At 44.8% G+C, this 26,254-nt stretch overlaps 1 protein-coding gene across 1 annotated transcript in view; it reads left to right on the top strand.

Moving 5' to 3' along the window:
• The window catches only part of LOC115096249 (deleted in malignant brain tumors 1 protein-like), a 94,968-nt gene that overhangs the window by 46,797 nt on the left and 21,917 nt on the right, over positions 1-26,254 (top strand). Inside the window, 1 exon segment of the mRNA XM_029610758.1 lies at positions 3,644-3,949. Coding sequence (XP_029466618.1) covers positions 3,644-3,949 — 306 coding nt within the window.

Raw genomic sequence — 26,254 nt, 5'->3', positions numbered from 1 at the left:
TCAGTTGAAGGATCAGTTGTTATGGCTCTGGGCCGTGCCCCGGGACCTCCACTTACCTTAAGGCTGGCCTGGGCTGCTGGAACACCGACTAAGCCCGTCCTGTGGCTAAAATTTGGCTGGATAAATTGGAGTTATGTCTGAGGGCATAACTGGGAAGAGCTCAGTGGTTAGGATAAATTGTCTGGCTAACTTTAAGCTAGCAGGTGGCACTGCTGAATACACAGGCCAAGATAGCCAGATAAGTTTGTCCAGTTAACTAGCCAAGTCACACAGTGGCTGAATAGTTTTATTTATTTATTTAAAAGAATGTATATCCCGCACCCATCAAGGTTCAGGGCGGGTTACAATAAAACATTCATAATATTTATTTTATTTATTTATGTATTTATTTTATTTATTTAAAAACTCTTCTATACTGTCGTTAAGTTAATTCGCTATCACGACGGTTCACAGAAAGGCACAAAAAGAAAAACTATAATTGGTATAGATTACAAATTAAACATGTGCCAACATAGAACGGTAACATATTTTAATAATAGAAACTATGTGTGGAATAAAGCTTATATGTCGGTTAGGAAGCTGTAAGACGGTTCAAATCTATGTTAATATGTATTTGGAGATATAAAAGAAAAAACTGATTGCTTGGTGCGTCCTTATCTATCGACTGTTTGCCTCCTTCTCTTTGTCTTTCAAGAAAGCTTGTTTATAAAGCCAGGTTTTCAGATTAATTTTAAATAGTTTCAAATTTCTCTGCAGCCTTATTTCAAGTGGCATGGAGTTCCATAGGACAGGCCAAGCCAGCGACAGAGCTCTCTCCCTTACTTGCGTGAGGCGCGCTGATTAACAGAAGGGACAGTTAGTAGAGCCTTATTAGCAGATCTTAGGTTTCTGTGTGGTACATGTACGCGCAGAGCTGTGTTAATCCAGTCGGCCTTTTCATCATGGATTAGTTTATTTATTTATTTACTTATTTATTTACTTATTTAGTTAGAAGTTCATGAATATACAAATCACATCGGTTTACATCGAACCAAGGTTAATATTACATTGAACAAGTTTATGAATTATACACAGTGCCTTGTATTGTATTGTATTGTATTGTATTCTTTGTTCAATTGGAAGCCAGTGTAAATCAGCAAGTGTTCCTGTGATGTGGTCTCTTTTCTTTTTGCCTCTCAAAATTCTAGCAGCGGAATTTAGCAATATTTGGAGTGGTCTAATGGTAACTTGAGGTAGCCCTAATAGCAGGGAGTTACAGTAGTCTGTGCTCGCGAATATCATTGCCTGTAGATCTGTATGAAAATTGTTCAGCGTTACTAGAGATTTCAGTCTTCTAAGGACCATTAGTTTGGCGTAACCTTCTTTTAATTTCTGTGAAATGTGTTTCATGTTTAGCTCAGGGTCCATTATTACCCCTAGATTCCGTACTTTTATTGCTATTGTAAATAAAACAATCCAGTAAAAATAAGATACACAAACATAAAAACGAGTGATGTCATAAATAAAACATAAAAATATGAGGATTTTCCACAATGTGAGAAGAAATTGGTTGCTATTGCAACACATAGCAAGTGGGAGTGCCTGAGTTTTAGAGTAATACAGGGAATGTATTTGTTTTTATTCTGTAGCAGTATGAAATGGGATATTGCTATAGAAGGGGAGGAGCAAGGGTGGGGGTGTTGCTATGGAAGAGGAGGCATGAGGGTGAGGGTGGGGGGTCTTGCTATAGAAGGGGAGGTGTGAGGTTGTGGGTGAGTTATAGAAGGGGAGGCATGAGGATGGAGGGTATTGCTATAGAAAGGGAGGTGCGAGGATGGGGGTAAAGAAATATTTCCTGATGTTGTTCCTGAATCTACACCCCTGCAGTTTCATGTCTTGACCTCTACAGTTTCCTTTACCTCAGGAATAACAAGAACTGACTTAGATCAGAAGCGACGTCCTAGGAGTGCTGAAGCATCTACGCTAGGCACCTGGGATGTATCCTGAGTAGTGCAGACAGGAACACTTGGCAGACCATATGGGCCAATGGATCTTTTTCTGCATCATGGGTTAGATTGCCATGAATTCATAGATGCATCTAATGTAATTTTTTTCTCTGTTTTCATCTCAACAGCCTCTGAGTTCTCAACATCTGAACCAACAGGTAATGTTAAGCTTTCCCACAATGTTTTATATGCTTTTTAGGCTGGACTTGGAGTCCAGACACACTGGATCCCTCATACTTTATCAATCAGAATCTTCCAGCTGTAACTCCTGCTGTTTGTACCCTGGTCTGTGTGACGTCTTTCACTACACCTCATGCTAGGGAACAAACAAATAATCCTGAAGACTTGTTAATGGCTGGAAGAACATTCACCAATGTCCACCCACCCCATACTCTTTCAGTTAATATATTATCACTATTAAACACAAGTGATGTAATTCCATGAGCTATTTACTAGTAGACTTGTAAAACCTTGGACATAGTTTCTTGTACATTGACCTAGTGAAGGGAAACTAGCTTTCAATTCTAATCACAAGCCCATTATCCACAGCCTTGATCTCTGGCTTTATCTTCAGTGGTTTTTTGAATTTCGATACTGTTCTTACTCCACCACATCCCCTGGGAGGCTCTTCCATGTATCCACCATCTACTCTGTGAGCAAATCCTTTCCCATGTGTGCCCTTCCAGCCTCATCTCACAATCCATTCTTCTGGAACTTCTTTTCCACTGTGCAGTGCTTGCTTCTCCTATGAGATGTGACCTTTACATCACCTTTAAAGTAGGGTCTGTAAAGGAAATGGAGAACAGTATCTTGGCCAATAGAAAGTGTCACCATCAGCAATGAATGTCCGTTCTAAGGTGATGCAAACTGTTCTCCCTTTTATTAAACAGAAAAAGGTTCTTATCTAGGACCTATTAATCTTTTCTTGTCCTCTGGAAATGCTCCTCAATTTTATTTATAAAGTGAAAGTTGTTTATGGCTTATTTTTGCCAGTTTTAATTTTTCTTTGGGTTTTCAGCTCAATTGAGACTTTTTGGTTGCTACCCCAGATCTCTGGAACTCCATCCCTATGACTTTGCGTCTTATAAACTGTACCAAGACATTGAAAGGAATGCTTAAGGCTTATCTTTTTCAGCATGCGTTTAATGAAGTTATTTAACTGAAATCTGCTGCAGCAGGCTGACTCCATGTTAATTGTTATCATTTTAGATCTTGCTTATTTTATTTTATGATTTTTTATTGTTTTAACTTATTTATTTTATTTATTAGATGTATATTTTATTCAAATGTGTATCTTTTCTTGTGAACTGCTGTGGGCTTCAGTATATGGTGTTTTATAAGTGCGCTAATGAAGATAAAGATAATTGAAATCAGCCACTACTCCAGTTCTCATCCTGTCTAACCCAGTGGCAGCGCTTGGTTAGTGGACCACAGACCGTAGCTGCCTTTTGAAGTAGGCGTGCATGCACTCATCTGACACCCTCCCTCTGTGGACAGTAAACAGTGCCTCTGCAGCATCATTAGCCTGAGCTTTATGGCAGGATGCTACACGGCCACTGAACCATGGGCTGGGTGTTGCACACTATCAATGTGATGCAAGCATTTTACAATAATGTGATGGTTATTTACTAACATAAAGATCCTTCTTGTGTCTTTAGCATCTATTCCAGAGCTACGACTCTCTGATGGGAAGAATAGATGTCAAGGCCGTGTTGAGGTTAAATTTGATGGCACCTGGGTAACAGTTTGTGGCACTGGATGGGACCTGAGTGACGCCAGTGTTGTGTGCAAGCAGCTGGGCTGTGGATCAGCTGGTGTTTCTGATGATTTTGGGCCAGGCAATGCAAGCATCCTTCTGGAGGAGTTCCAGTGTGCAGGAAATGAATCCTGGCTGTGGGAGTGTCCGTACCGTGATATAGGCTCAGCTAGCTGTGAACATCAGGAAGCTGATGTCAACTGCTTAGGTACTTTTTCATTTCTTCTGCAGTATGTAGGATAATATCAGTTATTGTATAGCAGCAGAACTCTTCATGTAAGATCTCAGCTTAATTCTCCAGATGTAGAGGTTTTATGTTTTCAAAACATCTCTCTCAAATTGGGTCCAACACTATATAGTGTTCAGAAGTGGGTATTGGGTCCATTACTATGTATTGTGTTTAGAAGTAATTAGGAATTCTACACATGGAAGTATCTTGCTACATATAATACAGTAATTAATGGTAAATCTGCTGATAAATCATGACACTGTTATAAGGGGATGTGCAAAGATTAGTGGTCTAGGCAGGCAAAAGACCTACAAGCTTCAGTAGAAAGATCCTGGCAATGGTTATGTGACAAGAAATTCTTAGTAGAAATGAAATGAATGCTAATGTTACTTATAAAGATGGGGGTTATGAACATGGAAACCCTTCTAAGCCTTGGGCCAGGTACCATGTCTGCTTACCTTATTTGAAGCGAGCATTCACTTGATGAAATTCTACTGAGATTCTGCACTGTTAGTCCTGCACAGTAGGTAATAGGTGTGGAGGGTCAGTTTTGGTTTCCTGATCCGTGTTTCTTGTCTTTAAATGCTTGAAAAGTCAATATGGAAGTCATTTATCAATTTAAAGTGGGAAAGTTTCAATACCGCACATTGTTGTAAATTGGGGGAGGACTTTTCAAACCTTGAGGTGAGTTTCAAAGGGAAGGAATGCAGCTGTTTGCCTTTGGAACCTGCCCACAAGGGCTTTGGGTACAAAATAGCTGAAGATCTAAATTTAAGCTCTTAAGTTAGGTCCCTAAGTTAGGTGCCTATTGTCAGCTAGACTTAGGATGCTAAGAGGAACTTTAAAACATTTATTTATTTATTTGTTTGTTTGTTTTTCATGACCGACCTTCATCAGAGATATCATGCTGGTTTACATGTAACAGGGGTAAAAAACAAAGCAGGAATAGAGCAGTTACAAAAAATAGGGTAACAGAGAACTGGGAGGTGCAGAGGCAGTTGCACATGGGAGTGAGAGATAAAGGCGAGAAGTTGGAAAAGAGAACTTAATTACATAATGACGGATCCCAAATTATGAGCAGAAGTCTCATATTTAGTACAAAGTCATATCATATCTTGTGGAAATCATATCATGTGCAAATCATGACCAGAGGTCTCATATCTTGTACACAGTGCATACAGGTTGACACAGGGCGGACAGGTTGGCAGGGCTATAAGAATTATTTGAAGGGACACATTAGAGGTATAGACAAGGTTGTATATACGGGTGAAATATCTAGGATACTGAGGGCGGGTAGGGGAGGGTCGAGAGTGGGGAAGAGAAAAGGAGATATCATGAAATTATTTCAGGGTAGGCTTGTTTAAAAAGCCAGGTTTTGAGTTTAGATTTGAACTTATGTGCACACTGCTCCATTCTGAGATCGGGTGGCAAGGAGTTCCAGGAATAAGGGCCGGAGATTAAAAAGGCCCTTTAGTGGATTTGAGGTGAATATGTTTCGGGGGGAGGGTGTGGAGGATACCTGTGTTGGAGGATCTGGTATGTCTGGCAGGGGTAAGGAAGCGAAAAGTGTCTTCCATCCAGTGTACGTTTTCATTGTGGAGCAATTTGTGCATTAAAGTGAGGGTCTTGTAAGTTATGCGTTGTTGAATGGGGAGCCAGTTTAGGTGTTTGAGTGTAGGGGTGTTGTGGTCCCTTTTGCGGGAATTTGTGAGGATTCTCGCCGCCGTGTTTTGTAAGAGTTGTAGGGGTTTAATTGTGGCTTTCGGTAGACCAAGAAGGAGGGAATTACAGTAGTCTATTTTGGACATAACCGTGGCTTGCAGGACGGTACGGAGGTCGCCGAGGTGGAGGAGGGGTCTGAGGTTTTTTAGCGTGTTGAGCTTAAAGAAACACTCTTTCATGGTGGTGCCAATGAATTTTTGTAGGTTAAGGTGATTATCTATTGTGACACCTAGATCTCGGGCGTGAAGAGAGAAGGAGGTGCCTGCTAATGGTGTGTCCTGGGCGAGGGTGGGGGGAGAGATAATGAGGAGCTCCATTTTAGAAGTGTTGAGGGCGAGGTGGAGAGACGTGATGAGGCAGTTTATAGATGAGAGGGCATTTTCCCATCTTTTCATGGTGGTGTCTAGGGAGTCGGTGATCGGGATGAGTATTTGTACGTCATCCGCTTAGATGAAGTGGGTGAGGTGAAGGTTGGAGAGGAGTTTACAGAGGGGAAGTAAATAAATATTGAACAGGGTAGAGGAGGACCCTTGTGGGATGCCTCTGGCAAGGTGGATAGGTTTTGATTCAAAATCATCGATTTTTACTTTGTAGAGTCTGTTGGTTAGGTAGGATTTAAACGAAAGTGAAGGGGTGCCAGTAATGCCGATTTCGATGAGGCGCGTGAGAATGTTGTGGTTCACTGTGTCGAATGCTGCTGAGATGTCAAGGAGGGCTAGTAAATGTGAGTGACTTTTGTTGAAGCCTTTGAGAATGGAGTCAGATAGAGAGAGTAAGAGGGTTTCTGTGTTATAGAATTTTCGAAATCCAAATTGAGAGGGGAAAAGAATGTTAAAATTTTCCAGGTGGTCAGAGAGTTGGATGTTGACAATTTTTTCGAGTACTTTCGATATAAACGGGAGGTTGGAGATCGGCCGAAAGTTGGAGGGGTCATGAGGGTTGAGGTTAAAACATGCATGAGAGTGCCCATATAAACAGGTATATGGACATATACGCGCATGCACACATATTTTATATCATGTGTGCAAATGCATATACCACTATATAAAATATGTGCAAGTCTACCCAACATATTCTCATATCAAAACATGTGCAGCATGCATGTTAAACATAGCCGCATAAGTTTTGAATTATTAGGCTAAGTGGCGACAAATATCCAGCTGAGTAGCGCTGTGGCAAATTATCCGGCTAAGTAGTCAGATAAGTAAAAGAAAAGCACTACATATGTGGTTAAGTAAGATAGATGGATAACTAGCATTCCCTGTACGTACCCAGATCAGTCCAGACTCCTGTGTTTTGCCTCCCTGTCAGCAGATGGAGACAGAAAGTTTCACTGACACTGGTACATAACCCACTGTGTCACCTGTGGTATTTCACTCTCTCCAGCAGATGGTAGATGGTATAAAATCTACAATCTGGAGAGAAAGAAAAAAAAAGATTAAAAGACAAAATTTGGAGAGAAGTGTGGCATCAGATTTATACAAGGAACTATGCCTCACACTAAAAGGAAGGCTAGGATTAGGGAGATTATAGCTTCTTCTCCCATCTCTGAGCCATCTCAATCTCAGATACCAGCCTTTTTTTCACCCGCATCTAGTAGTAATCCGGTGAACAGTGCCATTGAGGAGCAAGGCAGAGAGCGGATGCCTGCACCTCCGGCAGAAGCATCATTAAGTCCCGGCGCCCCAAATACTCCTCCGCCGCCTCATAAAATTCTTCATGATTCTTTAGAAACTTATTCCCTCAATGAGGAGGTAAGAGAAGGAGAGCAGGCTAAAGCGACAAGAAAGTGATATTATTTATGCAAATGGTGAAACCTGCAGTTATAACAATGGACTCCTTACAGTCCGCTATAAAATCCTTAGAGGTTGCGATTTCAAATTTAACAATAATATCCACAGAATCAAATCAACGCTTTACCAATATTGAATCTTCAATTTCAAAGATTGAAAAAGAGAGGCAACAGATGGAATCTAGAGTTAATAAGTTGGAAACTTGTCATCAGAGATTCACCAAAACTGAAATACTGTATGATAAGAGACTCAAGGCTATTGAAAACTCTTTAAAATACCTGAATTTAAGGGCATTAAATTTTCCAAGGCATGACTTAATATCACCTTCGGATATGTTTAAAGAATATTTGAGTCAGATTTTACATATGCCGCAACAATCTATGCTTCCTTTCTCTAAAATGTATTATGTTCCATCTAAAGTAAAGCGGAGGATTTACAGTTAAATTTAACAGATATCATAGAAGCCACTACTGACACCATTATTGATAATAGAGCTATACTGCATGTATCCTTTGCCTTTGCGTCCGATAGAGACGCAGTGTTTCACTTATACATGAAGAAAAGATTACAGAAATTCCATGGAGCTCAAGTTTGGATCTACCCTGATCTCTCTAGAATAACTCAAGAGAGACGAAAATTTTTTTTAGCATGGAGAATGGAAATAGAAAATACGGGTGGAAAAATGATATTGCAATTCCCATGTAGATGCGAGATACTGCGTCACAATCAGAAATATATTTTCTATGAAATCTCCCAATTACGATTATTTCTTGATTCCACTACCCAAGGATCTTTAGCTGTAGATATTGAGGCAAAGTGAAGAAATATACTAGGTGTAATCTTGTTTCATTTGTTTAGAGGAGTTTCCTCTTATTGCCTGTAACCGCTTATGTTGATATTTTCCTTCTTGAGGATTTCTTTTGATCTACAGATAATATGTTATTAGATGTGTGTTGAGTGTATTTCCATATGAACATATGATGTATCTGTATCTTTGCATTTTCTTTGTTATTGTAAAAGGCATACATAAAAGATTAAAAAAAAAAAAGACAAAATTTCTGGATCCATAACCAGGGGATTGTGAGGTCCTGATGGGGCTATCCCCACCTGGTTTGAGGTGTACGAGCAGGGGTTGGAGACCCTTCTGATAGATAGGTCCGGAAGTCCGGGGCGTGGAAATCTGGTGGTCCAGATCCCTCATCCCCCACGAGACAGCGGTGGAACCTGCTGGCAGTTCTGCACTGCAAGCCTAGTAGAGCAGGGAAGTATCCATTTTATATAGATTGTCCTGGGCTGGGTCGTTAAAGTTTGGTGAAAGGAGACGAATATAGTCAGTGGTCTGGCTCTTTTCTGATTTCCCAAGCGGCCTGCACTCCTGGAATCTAAACCTCTGCACCATGAGAAAGTATTGGTTTCTATGTATCTTTATTTGTTCTCAGAGTAAAAAAAAAAAAGAGAGAGAGAGAGAACAAGGAATCTGTGCAGCAGCGAGGTTCCAAGGGGGGAAGCTACCTTAGCAGCTCAGGGAGTTCAGCGATGGGGTTTTTCAGCAGCTTCTCTGCCTGTGGAGGAAACCGGGCATTGGCTCTATGATGCTGAGAGACTGTTCCCCTGCTTGCCATTGAGGTGCTGGTGGTGCTGCAGGTGCAGGGAGGAATAGCGTGTGCGTGTGGCAAAAGCGGCGTGGTGTTCGGGGATCTGCATCGAGCATGACTGCACTACACCAATAGAACAAGCCTTGCAGGTGACGGGATCTAGCGCTGAGGCTTGCCCTGTCAGCGCAGAAACGGCAGCCATTTTAGATTCCCTAGCAGCATCGGTGGGAGAGGCAGGGGAATCCCCTCCTTGGCTGTTGCCAGTGGTTCCCTGTTTTGCAGAGGTGTAAAGAGGCACTTGCACTGAGGAGGAGTCTCTGGTTCTGGTAGAGGTCTCCTGCCAGTTTTAATTTGCTTATGCGAAAGCGTGTTTAGCGGGATGCTGGCTCTTGACCCCAGCCTCCATGGATTCTTGGCCAGTCAAGAGGCCTAAGCTATTGGGAAGCTGTACAGGCCGATGATTTTTGATGCCAGATATTAAATGTATCCCGGCCTAAACGCACTGAAGGTGCAGGCAGACTTTGCTTAGCCATGTGGTAGGCTGCAGCAGCGGTTCTTTTCCAGCGTGCGTAAGTGTGTGGACTAATTCTTGCCGCGTGGCGGTTGTATGCACACAGATCTGTATGCATAAAGATGCAGCCTAGATTTAAGCACATATTTGCACAGGTAATTGAGTGCGTATTTGTGCAGGTACTGAGTGCGTATTTGCGTAGCTACTTGTGCATGTAAAGTCACAACCTAGATTGGAGCATGTATTTGAACGGGTACTTGTGCACATAAGACTGCAACCTAATCTTGAACACGTATTTTCACAGGTACTTGTGTGCATAGAACCATGGCCTACATGAGTGCGTATTTGCACATGTACTTGTGCGCGTATGACTGTGATCTAGTCTTGAGTGCGTATTTGCGCACGTCTTGGAGGGGTATGCGTGTACGCTCTGGTGGCATTGGTGTGCGCACAGGAGGCCTCCTGGAGCCGACGTTCAGGAGAGCTAGGCGCCGGAGACAAACAAGTCCAAGTGCCTTGCTATCTGTGTGGTTTGCCATCTGATAGCAATTCAGTCCTCACTCTCTCTGTTTGTGTCAGTGCTATATTGAAGCTCAAAGCAATTTGACTACTACAGCTTTTGCCCATGTTGGAATAATCCCCTCGGCTTATGGTGTCTCTGGAGGGGAGGGGAGTGGGAAGCAAGGCAATGGTCAGTTCTCCTCCTCCCTTATTCCCGAGGGCAGAAGCTTCACTTAGAGAGAGAGGTTGGAGAGAGTAAGTTTGGGTCTGTGGGCTCCAGTGTAGATCCATCCTCCTTTTCCTGGGTGGAAAGTTTCCAGGGCCTGCAGACCTTTCTGCAGAGGCACCCAGCAAAGGTGAAGCAACTTACTATGCTGGGACTTCCCATTTGTCAGTCACGGTGGGCAAATGCCACAGGGTGGCTGTCCCTGGTAATGTTCAAGGCAATGTGGATCACGAGACATTGGAGGATTCCGATGGGGAATTGGCTTTCTCACCTCTAGAAGAGGGAGAAATTGCATATGACTGAGAGCCGCTTTGGACTCTGCTCAGATTTTTTATTTTTCACAGATATGTCTTGCTGAGTTTGTTGGCTCAGACTCTGAACATGCTTAGTGTGATCGGAGGTCAATTTTAAGTTAAACGTCCTGTTTCTTTTCCCACTGTATCCAATTCAAGAGATAATTGGATTTAAAGAAGGTCTGTCATAGCGTCTGTATGCAAGGGAGACTTCTTGGCATCTCTCACCTTGACAGAGACGTATCTGCACATAGCCATCAGGACAGAACACCAGAGATTCTGGAGGTTCATGGTCATAAGGGAACATTTTTGGTTTTGAGCCCTTCCCTTCGGCTGGCGATGATGGTAGTGAGGGCGACCACATTGCAAAAGGCGGGTGTGTTAGGGTATCCGTATCTGGATGACTGGCTCATTTGTGCAAAATCAGATGACCTCTGTCGACAATGAGTACTAAAGGTACCGATGTGCTTGAAATCTCTAGGATGGTTGGTGAACCTAGCAACAAGCCATTTATTTATTTATTTATTTATTTATTTAACAATTTTTATATACCTCGGAACGTTCGGAACATCTCCTCGGTTAACAGGTAGCAACAGGCTTTACAAAGAACTGGTGAGGTATGGAGAGGGGGGAAGGGCGGAACTTAGAGGGGGGGAGAGGGGAGGGTAAGGATACTAACACTTATATTTAGGTATCAAAGTATTTACAAAAAATCATACATTTAGTTCTTTTACAAACTCTGGAGTATCTGGGAGCTCAGCTCGACACACTGGCAGAGAGAGTGTTTCTCACCGAGAGAGATTGCTGAAATTGCAGAGTCAGATTAGGTTTCTGCTAGAGCTTTCATTGCCCATGGTCTGGGTCTGTTTACAGGTTTTGGATTCTATGGCATCAACACTGGAATTAATGCATTGGGCATTTGCACATATGCAGCTTCTGCAGGGGGCTCTTCTCTCCCACTGGAATCCATTATTGGAAGAGTTTCAGCTTTCTCTTCTGTTAGAGAGGAAAGCTAGGGACAGTTTTTCGTGGTGGCTTACTCGCACCAATCTCGAGTGTTGTGTGGGATTGGAGATTCTGAATTGGATAATAGTCACCACCGATGCAAGCTTCTTCGGATGGAGGGCAGTGTGGCAAGATCAGTCGAGCAAGGCCAGTGGTTGAAACAGGAGGCCTCATAGCCTTTCAATCACTTTGAGACGAGAGCAGCACATTTCACATTGCTTGCCTGTCTGTCAAGGTTACATGGCCATCCAGTACAGATCCCATTAGACAATGCGGCGATGGTGGACTTCATCAACCATAAAGGCAGAATCAAGAATCAGGCAGTGGCCTGAGAGGCCACAGAATTGATACTCTGGGAAGTGCAGCACTTGGAGCGGCTGGCTGCGTCTCACATCACCAGAGTGAACAACATTCACACAGATTTTATCAGTTGGATAAAGTTAGACCGCAGGGAATGGGAGCTGTTGGAGGCAGCAATGTATCTCATTCACAGAAGATGGAGGTATCCCGACCAAAGAGAACACCAAGGTGTCACGGTTTTACAGCCATTGAACAGGATACAATACAAAGGAATCAGATCTCTGTTGCTGCCTTGGACTTGAGGGATTCTTCTCTCCCATGGCCTATGGTGGACAAGGGATTACAACGGATAGAAAAACATCCGGGCAACGTGATCCTGGTAGCTACAGAATAGCCACATCGACCATGCTTCCCAGATCTGATCAACATGGCCATAGATGGGCCCCTGAGGTTCGGACATTGGTTGACTGTTTTCCACCAGGGCCCAATATTTTTGGGTGAGGCGGCTCACTTCTGTCTGATGGCTTCACTTCTGAGAGGAGATGTCTGAGATGGAGGGGATATTCCAAAGAGGTTTTTCCATCTTATTGCAGGCTAGGCGCTCTTCTACATCCTTGACGTATGTGCATATTTGGAGGATCTTCGAGTCCTGGTCTGCTGTTGACGGAATGCAGCCTTAGTCTGTTCAGGCTATGATGTTGCATATTTTGGCTTTTCTACAGAAACGTTCTGGTCAAGGGACTGGCCTTTAACTTTCTGAGAGTCCATGTAGCGACACTAGGTTGTCTCCAGCATAAGGTGCAGTAGTATCCTCTGTCCGCACATCTGTATGTTATACAGTTCCTTCAGGGAGCTAAGAACTTGTGCCCTCAGGTGCAGAACATTTGTCTATCTTGGAATCTGAATCTAGTCCTTAGAGGATTGTGTGAAGTTTGGTTTGAACTACTAAAGAGAGCTACAGATAATGACTTGACTCTTAAAGTGGTTTTCTTGATGTCTATTTGTTCAGCCAGGAGAATTTTGGAGCTCCAGGTGCTGTTGTGTCGAGATCCCTTCCTACAGATGTCTGATTCAGGTCTATCTTTATGCATGGTGCCTTCTTTTTTGCCTGAGGTAGTCTTGGTGTTCCATCTTAGTTAGATAGACGAGCTTCCAGCTTTAATGGAGTTGGATTCCTCTAAGCCTCACTCAGGATAGCTTAGGCTCTTAGATTGGAGGCATGCATTATTGAGGTATCTGAAGGTCACTTATGATTTCTGCAGATCACTTTCTTGTACTGTGGAATGGTCCAAAGGAGGGAAATAAGTCATCTAAGGCTACAATTGTGCGGTGGCTGAAGGAAACGATCAAGTTGACTTTCATTTCTAAAGGATACCTGCTGCTGGGGGTTTAGTGGCGCACTTGACGAGTTCTCATGTAACTTCCCGGGCTGAGTCACAACAGGGGTCTTCGCGTGAAATTTGCTGGCAGCTATTGGGAAGTCGTTGCACACTTTTGCTAGGCATTATTGCTTGGATGTGGGGGATCCAGCTTCCATGTGCTTTAGTTAGTGTTCTACGAGCAGAACTCTCCAGGTCCCACCCAAGGTAAGGGGAGCTTAGGAACATCCCAGTAGACTAGACTGATATGGGTATGTACAGGGAAAGGAAAATTGGTTCTTTCCTGCTCATTTTTATTCCTGTAGTAACACAGATCAGTCCAGAGACCCACGCATTTACTGGGAGGGAGATTCCACTGCTTGTACAGTTGCTTTGTATATAGTGTGAGTTGTTGGAGGTTTTTCAATGCTTACTTATGTTAAATTTGGGAAACAAGTTTTCCATTGTCTTTTTGGGCAACTTCACCTTCTTCCAGCTTGTTGGAGGGAGCGAGTTTGCTTAGAGGTTTGCATAGAAATTTATGGTTTTTGCTGTTATGTTGGCTTGGGCACAGGTCAATACTAAGGGACTGCAGGTGGTACACTGGGTTATGTATATTGTCAGTGAAACTTTCTCTATCTCCATCTGCTGGCAAGGAGGCAAAACCCAGGAGTCTGGAGTGATCTGTGGTACTACAGGAATGAAAATTAGCAGGTAAGAACCAATTTTCCTTTTGATGACTTATCCGACTATATTACTTATTTGGCTAAGTTGTGCTTTTTATGACTTATAGCTAAGTCAAAAATTAACCAGATAAGTGGCGGACATCTGCTATGCACATGTATTTGTGCTCCTGATTTTAATCATTTACATCATCCCCATCATCCCCATCATGATTACTCCAATCACACAACTTCTAGGATTCACTCTGTTCTCACTGATTCTATTTAATGCTCAATCACTATCCAAGAAATCTCTGATTTTAAATGATCTTCTCCTAGATGCAAACCCAGACCTATGTGCTATAACAGAAACATGGTTTACATCGACAGATATAGCATTAATTAACCAACTACCAACTCAGACTTACGACTTTTTCTCTATCCCACGACAGAAAAAAAGGGGTGGGGGCATTCTCTTAGCAGCTAAGAAAGATCTTAGATTCTCTCATCACCCAATCAAATCTGACTCGAAATTGGAAACAGGTCTTTTCAAATCAGACTCTCTACTAATCCTTCTAGTATATGCCCCCCCAGGACTTCTAGAAGCAGATCCATCACCCTTCCTAGAAATCTTAGCTTCATATCTAAAACCAGACTTCCCAACGATAATCCTAGGAGATTTCAACTTGCACGTTGATAACCCCACACTCTCAACCAGCTGCGAAACCATTCTTACAGCCATGTCTGCAATGGGATTCAAACAAATAATCAATGAACCCACCCACAAAGCTGGTCACACACTGGACCTAATCTTTGTGAACCCAGGTATTACACATACAGTACAACCCACATGCCAAAAAGTTCCCTGGTCAGACCATTCTTTAATCTCCACCACCTTCTCAATGACCCGAACGAACAATAAACACTCCCCTCAACACTCATTTCTTTACAGAAAAGTATGCCCCTCAGATGAACTCAGCAATCATCTAATCACGGAACTCTCACACATAGATGTCACATCACCTAATGCAGCCGTAAATTCCTGGTCCAACATAACAGAAACTGTGGCAAAAAACTGTGTCCATGGATAACAAAAAAAGTCAAACAAGGTGCATCAAAAAGGCAGCCATGGTTTACTAACGAACTCAAAAGCCTTAAACTTAACCTACGTCAAAAAGAAAGTAAATGGCGGAAAGCTCCTTCCCCCACTACACTTTCTACATACAAACTCGCCCTCCATTCATACAAGAGCTCCACTCTAAAAACAAAAAGGGACTTCTACGCTCAAAAGATTCATAACATTATATTCGACTCTAAAGCGCTATTCACATTTGTCTCCAATCTAACTCATGAAAACCCTTCTGACATACCAACTAACCAAGCTCAAACAAAAGCTGATGAGCTGGCACTCTTCTTCAGTAAGAAAATCACGAACCTGCTATCACAATTAAAGCCCAATACAGGCTCACCAGCTAGCAATTACGTACTCCATAATAAAGACATCTCCCTCCAATCTCTTGAACTCACCACTTCCTCAGAGATCCAAACACTTCTTAAAAAAATGAAACCCTCATCGCATCCATTAGACCAGATCCCGTCTAAATTACTACTGCTAATCCCGGACACCATAACCAAAACCCTAGCAGACATCATAAACTGCTCATTCACCCAGGGTTTCTATCCAGACAACCTCAAACTAGCATCCATCAAACCGCTCCTTAAGAAGCCTAACTTGGACCCCAATGATCCCAACAACTTCCGTCCAATCTCAAATCTGCCTTTCATTGCCAAGGTGATGGAGAAACTAGTCAACACACAACTATCGGACTACATAGAGGAACACGGAATTCTATTCCCTACTCAATTCGGTTTCAGAAAGGCATCAAGCACCGAATCCCTTCTCATTTCACTGACTGACTACATTATTTTGGGCCTTGACAAAGGACAGGCCTTCCTTCTGATTTTATTGGACCTATCGGCAGCATTCGATACTGTCAACCACGCCATATTACTAAAACAACTGGCGAACATCGGTATTGCAGGATCAGCACTAACATGGTTCAAGACATTCTTAGAAAACAGAGGTTTCAAGGTTAAAATTCACAACAAAGAATCCCCCAGATACCCATCTTCGCAAGGAGTTCCTCAGGGTTCCTCTCTCTCACCGACACTTTTCAACTTATACCTTCTCCCGCTTTGCCAATTGCTAAACAAATTGAACCTTAAACACTTCATATTTGCCGACGATGTCCAGATTGTGATCCCCATTAAAGAATCCATCACTAAAGCTCTAGAACTTTGGGAAAATTGTTCTCATGAAATCAACGATCTCTTATCCAGCTTAAATTTAATTCTAAACCAATCAAAAAGCTAATTCATGCTAATCTCTCCAGACAATTGCAAAATCACTACAAACCCTCCAGCCAACTTGCAAACCTCAAAAGTAAGAGATTTAGGAGTTTCCATAGACAACCGGTTAAATTTAAAATAATTTATCAACCAAACAACCAAAGACTGCTTCCACAAACTGCACGTATTAAAAAGAATAAAACCCCTATTTCACTTCCATGACTATAGAACAGTGCTCCAAGCAATAATATTTGCGAAAATTGATTACTGCAACTCGATTCTTCTAGGCCTCCCATCAGCACATACTAAACCTCTCCAATTGATACAGAACACGGCAGCAAGAATACTAACAAACAAAAGGAGAAGAGATCACATTACACCAGTCCTCAAAGACCTTCACTGGTTACCAATCCATTATAGAATAATTCATAAGTCCCTCACCACAATCTACAAGAATATCCATGGACTGGCTCCACTCCATCTACAAATAGCTCTCAAAAAACACTCCTCCAACAGACCCATCAGAGAAGCTTATAGAGAATATCTACAGGTACCACACAACAATACCACCCAACATATAACATTGAGAGATCGGGCCTTCTCCACAGCAGGTCCCCCACTATGGAACTCAATCCCCTTAGAATTAAGACAGGAACCATGTCTCCTAACCTTCAGAAAGAGACTGAAAACATGGCTGTTCATGAAAGCATTTCCAGACCCTTAAGGATTCACTTCCATCAATTGCAGCACAATCAAATACAGCAATACTGAACATTTTCTATCAAATAGAATATTTATTTAAAAGAACAATTATTTAATTGAACATTCTCTACTAAACTGAATCAGACACTACAAACCAATCACTACAATGTTTTACTTCTTGTTAAACTTGTTTATCTTTCCTTTAACTCTAATCCCAGTTAGAATAACCCCTGTTTTATTGTAACTTTCTCTTCCGTGCACTTGTTTTTCTCACAGGACAAGCAGGATGGTTGTCCTCACAAATGGGTGACATCGAGGATGGAGCCCACCACGGAAAACTTCTGTCAAAGTTTAACAGAACTTTGACTGGCCCCTACTGGGCATGCCCAGCAAGGCACTGACCCTGCAGCCAGCAGGGGTCTCCCTTCAGTCTTCTTTTTTCCGCGCAGCAGTTGCCACGTGGTGAAAGGAGCTCTCTTACCACGTTCCTGACAGGAATTTGGAAATTAATTTCCTAAGAAAATTTGCCCCTCAGGGGTCTCCCTTCGACAAATTTTTGTCATCTTTACGGAATCCGGTAAGTTTTTTGCCATTTTCCATCGACTACCGTCGATTTTGGCCCTCGAGGCCTGTTGGCACTTACCGATCCCCAGACTAAATTTCGGCTTACAGCCATGGCAACGGGGTTCCGTCGTTGTCCGGATTGCACCCGGACTATGTCAATCACAGACCCCCACAGGGTTTGTGTTATGTGTTTGGGTAGTGAGCATGATGTCCTGACTTGCACCAAATGTGCCTTAATGACACCCAAAGGTCGCAAAGCCAGGATGGAGAAGATGGGGCTCCTCTTCCATGCACCCACCCCAACGCCATCGATAGCATCGACGTCATCGGAACCGGCACCGTCGAAGTTGCACCATCACCGTCAACCCTCCGGTGACCGTCCGCCATCGATCGCTTCTCGGCCATCGACTCCCGTCCCTTCCCCGGATGGGTGAGGGGATCGGAAAGAAAAGCATCGCCATCGACGGCACAAGTCTTGGCCTGTCGAGGATCCACAGCCATCGACCTCCGCTCAAGCCGAGCCACCGACTAAGAAGCCGCGATCAGACCGGACACCCTCCACGTCTCGTTCGCAGGCACCGAGGAAACCCTCACCCTCTCGGGGTGTGGGGGCCGTGATCCCACCGGTTACGGTGGTCCCTCCGGCCTTGCCTCAGCCTCCCTCTCCCGTCGAGCCGGGTATTGTTACCCCTGGTCTCCGGGCAGAACTGGACCGGCTGGTCCAGGAGGCCATCGAGAAAGCAATGAAGAAATTACAACCTCCATCGGCACCGTCTCCGGCACCGGTTCCGGCACCGCCTCCGGCACCGACGCCGGCACCGACTTCGCCACCGAGGAGGGAATCGACCACCGAGCCGTTGGTGCAAGCTCTAGCACCTCTACTGCACCGCATGGAGGCACTTATGACGGCCCTTCCATCGGTAATTCCAGTACCATCGACAACACCACCGTCTCCGACTGGATTCTCATCGGCAGGAGAAACACCGTTCCGGATTCCCCCTTCCGGGGTGGTTCCATCGGTACCTTCTGGTATATCTCCACCGATTTATCCTTCGGCTCCATCGATTCCGCGTCCGGCACCGATTCCATCGGCAGCGCCGAAGCCCTCGATGCCATTCCTAGTTCCACCTACAGCACCGATTCCATCTAGATTTCCATCGATGCCTTCAGAGCCTCAACCAGGTCCTTCAGGGCTTCAAGTCCCACATGATCCCTACGATACCTGGGGTGATGATGATGATACATCTTCTGACACAGATTTGCCTTCACCACCATCTCCTACAGAGAGTAGAAAAAGATCTCCTCCTGAAGATCTCTCTTTCATTAATTTTGTAAAAGAGATGTCAGAAGTTGTACCTTTTCAGTTACAATCTGAAGCCGATGACAGACACCAGATGATGGAACTACTCCAATTTCTGGATGCTCCAAAAATCATCGCTTCCATCCCTATTCACCAGGTGTTTTTGGATCTGCTAAAGAAAAACTGGGAATCTCCTTCATCTATTTCACCAGTTAACAAAAAAGCTGACTCCACATATCTTGTCCAGTCAGCACCAGGTTTTCAAAAGCCTCAACTGGATCATCGCTCTGTTGTGGTTGAGTCTGCGCAGAAGAAGGCCAAACGTCTTAAGCCACACTCTTCCACTCCACCTACCAAGGACAATAAATTCCTGGATAGTGTGGGACGGAAAGTATATCATGGAGCTATGTTGATTTCACGCATAGCTTCATATCAACTTTACATGACTCAATACAACAGAGCCATCCTTAAGCAGATGCAAGACTATGCTGACACGTTGCCGGACCAGTACCAACCACAGCTTCAAGTCCTTCTTCATAAAGGATTTGAGGCAGGGAAGCACGAGATTAGAACTGCCTACGACATATTCGATGCTTCCACAAAAGTTTCAGCCACAGCCATCTCAGCCAGACGTTGGGCTTGGTTAAAGTCGTCTAACCTTCGCCCAGAGGTCCAGGATCGTCTTGCTGATCTACCCTGCTTAGGCGACAATTTGTTTGGAGAACAAATTCAACAAATTGTGGCAGAGTTAAAAGATCACCATGAGACGTTGAAACAACTCTCGTCTGTCCCACCTGACGTGTCCTCCAAGCAACCACCAAAGAAGGACTCTAAGAAGTCGTTCTTTCGACCACGTCGCTATTATCCTCCATCAGCTAGGCCTCGTCCTGCACGGTCCTCCAACAGGCCTCAGCCTCGCCAGCCAAGAAAGCAAAGACCTACTGTAGCCCCACCTCCTGGGCCTGCGGCAGGCCTTTGACTTCCCTGTACTGAGCACATGCCAGATCCCTCTTCCCTACATCCCTGTAGGGGGTCGACTGTTCCACTTCTTACACCGTTGGAAACAGATCACCTCAGATCACTGGGTGTTAGCAATTATCGCACAGGGTTACCACCTCAACTTCATGGCTCTCCCGCCAGACTCCCCGCCCCTTCAGGCATGGAGTCTAACCAGCCAGTTGGCTCAATTACAACAAGAAGTATCCTTTCTTCTACAATCAAATGCTATAGAACCCGTCCCTCCCTGTCAACAAGGGACAGGATTCTATTCCAGATACTTCCTAATACCAAAGAAATCAGGGGGGCTACGTCCCATTCTGGACATTCGGGCCCTCAACAAGTACCTTCAAAAAGAAAAGTTCAAGATGGTAACCCTGGGCGCGCTGCTCCCTCTGCTGCAAAAGGGGGATTGGCTGTGCTCTCTCGACCTCAAGGACGCTTATACCCACATTGCCATAACACCATCTCATCGCAAGTATCTGCGTTTTCTGGTAGGCCGCGACCATTATCAGTACCGGGTACTACCTTTCGGTCTGGCATCTGCTCCACGAGTCTTTACCAAATGTCTCGTAGTGGTAGCAGCATTCCTCAGGAAGGAAGGTGTCCACGTCTACCCCTACCTGGACGATTGGCTAATCAGGGCCTCTACCCCTCAGATTGCTCAATCCTCCCTAAAATTGACAATTCACACACTCCTTTCCTTAGGGTTTCTTGTCAATTACGAGAAATCTTGCTTAGTCCCATCTCAAACCTTATCCTTCATTGGGGCAGACTTGGACACCTTACAGGCAAAGGCCTACCTTCCACTTCAACGGGTCCAAACTCTCATGTCCCTAGCTCGCCAGCTCCAGTCTCAACAAACTGCCACGGCTCGCCAATTCCTCATTCTCCTAGGACACATGGCATCCTCAGTTCAAGTCACTCCCATGACCCGACTAGCCATGAGAGTAACACAATGGACTCTGCGACACCAATGGATTCAAGCTTTTCAGCCTCTGTCCTCCATAGTCACAGTTTCACAAGCGCTACGCCTGTCTTTAACCTGATGGACGACTCAAGTCAACCTCCTTCAGGGCTTACCTTTTCTCCTACCAGATCCACAAGTAATCCTAACCACCGACGCTTCCCACATCGGTTGGGGGGCCCATGTGGACGATTTCCAAACCCAAGGGTTATGGTCACCAGAGGAAGCCGAACACCAGATAAATTTCTTGGAACTTCGAGCAATCCGCTACGCGCTCAGAACTTTCAAAGATCATCTATCCAATCAGATAATCTTAATCCAGACGGACAACCAAGTGGCCATGTGGTACATAAACAAGCAGGGAGGCACAGGCTCCTTCCTTCTGTGTCAGGAAGCTGCGCAGATTTGGGCGGAAGCCCTCTCCCACTCCATGTACCTCAGAGCCACTTACCTGCCGGGAGTAGACAATGTATTGGCAGACCAGCTGAGCCGTGTCTTCCAACCACACGAGTGGTCACTCGATCCTCTGGTAGCGACCTCTCTGTTTCACAAGTGGGGTTCTCCCCGCATAGACCTCTTTGCGTCCCCTCAGAACCACAAAGTGGACGATTACTGCTCTCTCATTCGGAGCCAGCACTCTCGGCCGAGGGATGCCTTCTCCCTCAAGTGGACGACAGGTCTGCTCTATGCATTCCCTCCACTTCCTCTTCTGTCAAGGACTCGCGTGAAGCTTCGTCAGGACGGAGGAACCATGATCCTGATAGCACCCCACTGGCCACGCCAGGTGTGGTTTCCCATACTCCAGGATCTCTCCATCCGCAGGCACATCCCTCTGGGAACGGATCCGCATCTGCTCACTCAAAACGGCGGATGCCTCCTCCATCCCAACCTCCAAGCCTTGTCCCTGACGGCATGGATGTTGAAAGGTTAGTCCTTCAGCCTTTCAACCTTTCAGATTCGGTTTCTCGTGTCCTGATAGCTTCACGAAAGCCCTCCACCAGAAGATCCTATTCATATAAATGGAAAAGGTACACATCATGGTGCACTTCTCAGTCCCTTGATCCCCTTTCCTGTCCAATCTCTAAGTTCTTGGACTATTTATGGCATCTATCGGAATCAGGTCTTAAAACCTCTTCCATTAGGATGCATGTCAGTGCGGTAGCCGCTTTCCATAAAGGTATAGAGGGTGTCCCTATTTCAGTACAACCCCTGGTAACACGCTTTCTTAAAGGCTTGCTCCATCTGAAGCCACCCTTACGTCCTCCGGCCCCATCTTGGGACCTTAATCTGGTTCTTGGTCATCTAATGAAACCTCCTTTCGAACCTCTGCACTCCTGTGAATTAAAGTATCTCACATGGAAAGTGTTATTCCTTTTGGCTATCACTTCAGCTCGCAGGGTTAGTGAATTACAGGCCCTAGTTACCTATCCGCCTTACACTAAGCTCCTGCAAGACAGGGCGGTACTCCGCACTCACCCTAAATTTTTACCTAAGGTAGTTTCTGAGTTTCATATCAATCAATCCATAATACTACCTATCTTTTTTCCCAGGCCCCACTCCAACTCCGGAGAACAGACTCTGCATACCCTAGACTGCAAACGGGCTCTAGCTTTTTATCTAGACCGTACAGTTGCTCACAGGAAGAGCACTCAATTATTTGTCTCCTTCCATCCTAACAAGTTAGGACAACCTGTGGGTAAGCAGGCTCTTTCCTCCTGGTTGGCGGACTGCATTTCTTTTTGCTATCAGCAAGCGGGCATTCCTTTTCAAGACCGTGTAAAAGCACACTCTGTGAGGGCCATGGCGACTTCGGTAGCACACCTTCGATCGGTGCCGCTTCCTGACATCTGCAGGGCTGCAGCCTGGAGTTCTCTCCATACTTTTGCAGCCCACTATTGTTTGGACAAAGCTGGAAGACAGGACTCCATCTTCGGCCAATCTGTCTTGCGTAACCTTTTTCCAACATGATGTACCAACACCCTTCCACCTTCCCGGTAGGGTGCGGATGCCCTTTACCAAATTCCACCCCAGTTGTTGTGCCTGTTGCACGTCGTTGGGTGCATTTGGTGCAAGTCAGGACATCCTCAGCTCGGTACTCACCCATTTGTGAGGACAACCATCCTGCTTGTCCTGTGAGAAAGCAAATGTTGCTTACCTGATGTAACAGGTGTTCTCACAGGACAGCAGGATGTTAGTCCTCACGAAACCCGCCCGCCACCCCGCGGTGTTGGGTTCGTTTTAGTTTTTACTTTTTTAGGCACTGCCTGTAGCTTTGAAAATCAGACTGAAGGGAGACCCCTGCTGGCTGCAGGGTCAGTGCCTTGCTGGGCATGCCCAGTAGGGGCCAGTCAAAGTTCTGTTAAACTTTGACAGAAGTTTTCCGTGGTGGGCTCCATCCTCGATGTCACCCATTTGTGAGGACTAACATCCTGCTGTCCTGTGAGAACACCTGTTACATCAGGTAAGCAACATAAATGTATACTCTTATGTTTTAGTTATGTATGTTATAATGTATTGATCACCCCTTGTTTTATGGAAACCGACATGATACGAACTCCCATGAATGCCGGTATAGAAAAACACAAATAAAATAAATAAAATAAATATAAATGATCAAATTTTATAACATGTGCGTGTGAAGGAATAACTAGTTTTACCAATTAGTCCACCAATTTGCCCAGTCTATTGTTAGGTCATCAAGATCCTCCTGGTTCTTAAACCTGCACTGCCCCCAGTTTACCCTGACCCTTATACCCAGTCAGTTTTTGCCTTTAAAGAATTCTATTCTGACTTACACCTGATTAGCAAGTATAAATATGCGCAGGTAACAGCCTGTTGCGTGAGTCAGCTGCACTGCCCGGCATCTGATCCCGCATGCCTTTTGCTGCGGTGCAGCCGGCAGGGTTCCAGGCTCCCTGGTCACAGCCGGAGCCCACCGCCATCGCCTTGCCGCCGACCTGCCTCTCCTCCAGCTCGCAGCACAACAGGATGCCCCATGCTGGATCTGCGCAGCCTGTGGGCTGTCCGGCGCTGCTGACATTGGCTGGCTCCCTAGGTGCATTCGCCATTACTTTTGATTTAATGGGCCAGTTGCAGGTAAACCTCGTGGCCCTCTTGGATGACATTATATTTCAGGGACTATGTAAGGATAGTCCCTGCACTCTGCCAGTGCCTTGGCAACAAGACGACTAGCTTCTGCAAGTCCCTTGCTCTAGTGAGTTTCCTGAGTTTCTTGTCTCATCATGTTCATCAGACTGACTCCTGTCTCAACCTTTGCCTAGACACCAACCATGAGTATCGCCGCCTGCCTGGACCCTTGACTGGACATCAACCACAGAGACACCAAGAAAGTCCAGTTGGCCCTGGTACCCGAGGGCTCAACCTAAGGGGAACATGGGCTGGTAGTGGTGAAGCTCTCGCGGGGTCTCTGCTCCTTTCCAGCCTAGCCTGCCGACAGTGGGGACTTGAGGCTCCTTCCCACAGGTAGCAATAGCTCCCCCTCGATCCAAGGGTCCACGTACAGAACAGATTGCCAAGGCCAAGGAAACGGCAGAGGCTATTCCGGGCCTAGCTCAGAAGATGCTGGAACAGCAAAGGATCCTGGAGACACTAGCGGCGTCCATGGAACATCTCAGCTCCCACCTTGACTCTGTGGTACCAGCAAGTGCAGGTGCAACCCCATCCACGCCGAGTCTTCCGATGCCGGTGCCACCCATGCACTCGGTCATTTAGTTTCCTGCTCCTCATTATGCCAGGGATTTCTTAACCAGTGCAACATGCACTTTTACTCCCAGGCTGCACTGTTCCCTGACAGCACTACGACAACTGCCTTCATTCTGTCCTTACTTGAGGGTAAGGCTCTAGCCTGGGCTTCCCTCCTGTGGGAATGCTCGGACCCCATTCTCCAGGATCTCCCCCGATTCATGGACTTTATTCGGATGGTCTTCGAAGAACCAGATTGTTTGGCAGCTTCCAGCTCTGAATTCCTGTATATCCGCCAGTGTGGACATACTTTGAAATTGTGTGGATAATACTTTGAAATTGTCAGCTAAATGTGCTGCAGCAGTCAAAAAAGCAAACAGAATGTTAGGAATTATTAGGAAGGGAATGGTTAATAAAACAGAAATGTCATAATGCCTCTGTATCGTTCTATGGTGAGACCGCATCTTGAATACTGTGTACAATTCTGGTTGCCGCGTCTCAAAAAAGATATAGTTGTGATGGAGAAAGTACAGAGAAGGTCAACCGAAATGATAAAGGGGATGGAACAGCTCCCCTATGAGGAAAGGCTGAAGAGGTTAGGGCTGTTCAGTTTGGAGAAGAGACAGCTGAGGGGGGATATGATAGAGGTCTTTAAGATCATGAGAGGTTTTGAACGAGTAGATGTGAATCGGTTATTTACACTTTCAGATAATAGAAGGACTAGGGGGCATTCCATGAAGTTAGCAAGTAGCACATTTAAGACTAATCGGAGAAAATTCTTTTTTTTCACTCAATGCACAATTAAACTCTGGAATTTGTTGCCAGAGGATGCGGTTAGTGCAGTTGTTTATTTATTTATTTGTTTGTTTTTATATACCGATATTCAAACATGTCACATCGGTTTACATAATAACTTAAGTGATAGTGTGACCACAGGTCATATTATCTTTACATTGTAACATAGTAAAAAACTGCATCTACGTATTGCTCTAACAATTATAATATTATTACATTGAATAACAAACACAACTTAATTCTTAACATTATAATGGCTAACGTTATTGTGAAAAGGATGGGCCTTTGGTTGCAGATGTATTGAGATCTCTAGTGGGTTATGTGTGGGTTATAGAGCTGGTTGTTTGGGGTTGGATCTCAGTGGCAAGGGTTAATTGTTGGCGGGATAGGCTTTTCGGAAAAGCCAGGTTTTTAGTGCTTTCTTGAAGTTTTGTGAAGAGGGTTCTGTTCGGTGTTTTGCTGGTAGTTTGTTCCACAGTGCAGGGCCTGCTATTGAGATTGCGCGTTGTCGTGTTGAGGTGAGGTGGGCTTGTTTGATGGAGGGGATAGTGAGTAATCCAGTGTTTTTAGAGCGCAGGTTTCTTTGCGTGGTGTATGGATGAAGGGTGTCCTTTAGCCAGTCTGTTTTCTCGTTGTTGATGGATTTGTGCATGAAGGTCAGGGCTTTATATTGAATTCTGTGGGTTATGGGGAGCCAGTGTAGGTCTTTTAGTACGGGGTGATGTGTATGGAGCGTTTGCTGTTGCATTTTGCAGTAGCTGGAGTGGCTTGAAGGTGGAGGCAGGGAGTCCGAGGAGGATGGAGTTACAGTAGTAGAGTTTCGATAGGATGAGGGCCTGGAGTATTAGTGTAGCTGGGTTCAAAAAAGGCTTGGATACATTGTTGCAGGAGAAGTCCATTAACTGCTATTAATAAAGTTGACTTGGGGAATAGCCACTGCTTT

The sequence above is a fragment of the Rhinatrema bivittatum genome, chromosome 7 (genome assembly GCF_901001135.1).
Source record: "Rhinatrema bivittatum chromosome 7, aRhiBiv1.1, whole genome shotgun sequence".
Taxonomy (NCBI): domain Eukaryota; kingdom Metazoa; phylum Chordata; class Amphibia; order Gymnophiona; family Rhinatrematidae; genus Rhinatrema; species Rhinatrema bivittatum.
The sequence above is the reverse complement of the archived record's forward strand: the minus strand, read 5'-3'. Positions and strand labels throughout refer to the sequence as shown.